Consider the following 596-nt stretch of genomic DNA (forward strand, 5'->3'; position numbering starts at 1 on the left):
TTTGCTACTGCTACTGCCACTGCCACTGCCAGACGCAGTGCGTGAATTGAAACTCTTCTTAGAACTACTCTTTTTCTTGTTTTTCTCTCCTTCCTTTATGTGTAACTTAGCCTGCATTACTCCTTCAATGGAACCTTCATTTCTCATTAACCTTCTTTGCTCGTGTGCTACTAAAGCACTACTGAGTTCTGCCAAAATAATTTTTGACAGAAATCTACTACTTTCTAGGAAGATATAGTAGCATCAAATCTTTCAGGAATGGTTACAAGAATTTTCTGAACAATTCTCGAGTCAGAAAATTCTGAACCAAGCAACCTTATTTTGTTAGCAATGCAAAGAAGCTTATCCGTGTACTCCTTGATTGTCTCTGACTCCTTCATTTTCTGCATCTCGAACTCACTAACCAAATTCAACACTTGCATTCCTTTAAGTCTTTCATCGCCTTCATATTCTATTTTGAAGTAGTTCCAGATTTCAAATGCGGATTTCTTGGTCATGATTCTTGGGAAAATGACTTCAGAGATAGCAACAAACAGGGTAGCTTTCGCCCTCGACGTCCTTGTTTTCTTCGTTGTATGACTCTTCAGTTGAGCCAT

General features: G+C 38.8%; 1 protein-coding gene across 1 annotated transcript; it reads right to left on the reverse strand.

Annotated features, from left to right (window-relative positions):
* Positions 1-224: 224 nt before the first annotated feature.
* On the reverse strand, positions 225-596 carry LOC141589841 (uncharacterized). The gene has a single exon (XM_074410463.1). It carries the CDS (start codon positions 594-596, stop codon positions 225-227), a length of 372 nt encoding a protein of 123 aa, XP_074266564.1.

The sequence above is a fragment of the Silene latifolia genome, chromosome 7, assembly GCF_048544455.1.
Source record: "Silene latifolia isolate original U9 population chromosome 7, ASM4854445v1, whole genome shotgun sequence".
Lineage (NCBI taxonomy): Eukaryota > Viridiplantae > Streptophyta > Magnoliopsida > Caryophyllales > Caryophyllaceae > Silene > Silene latifolia.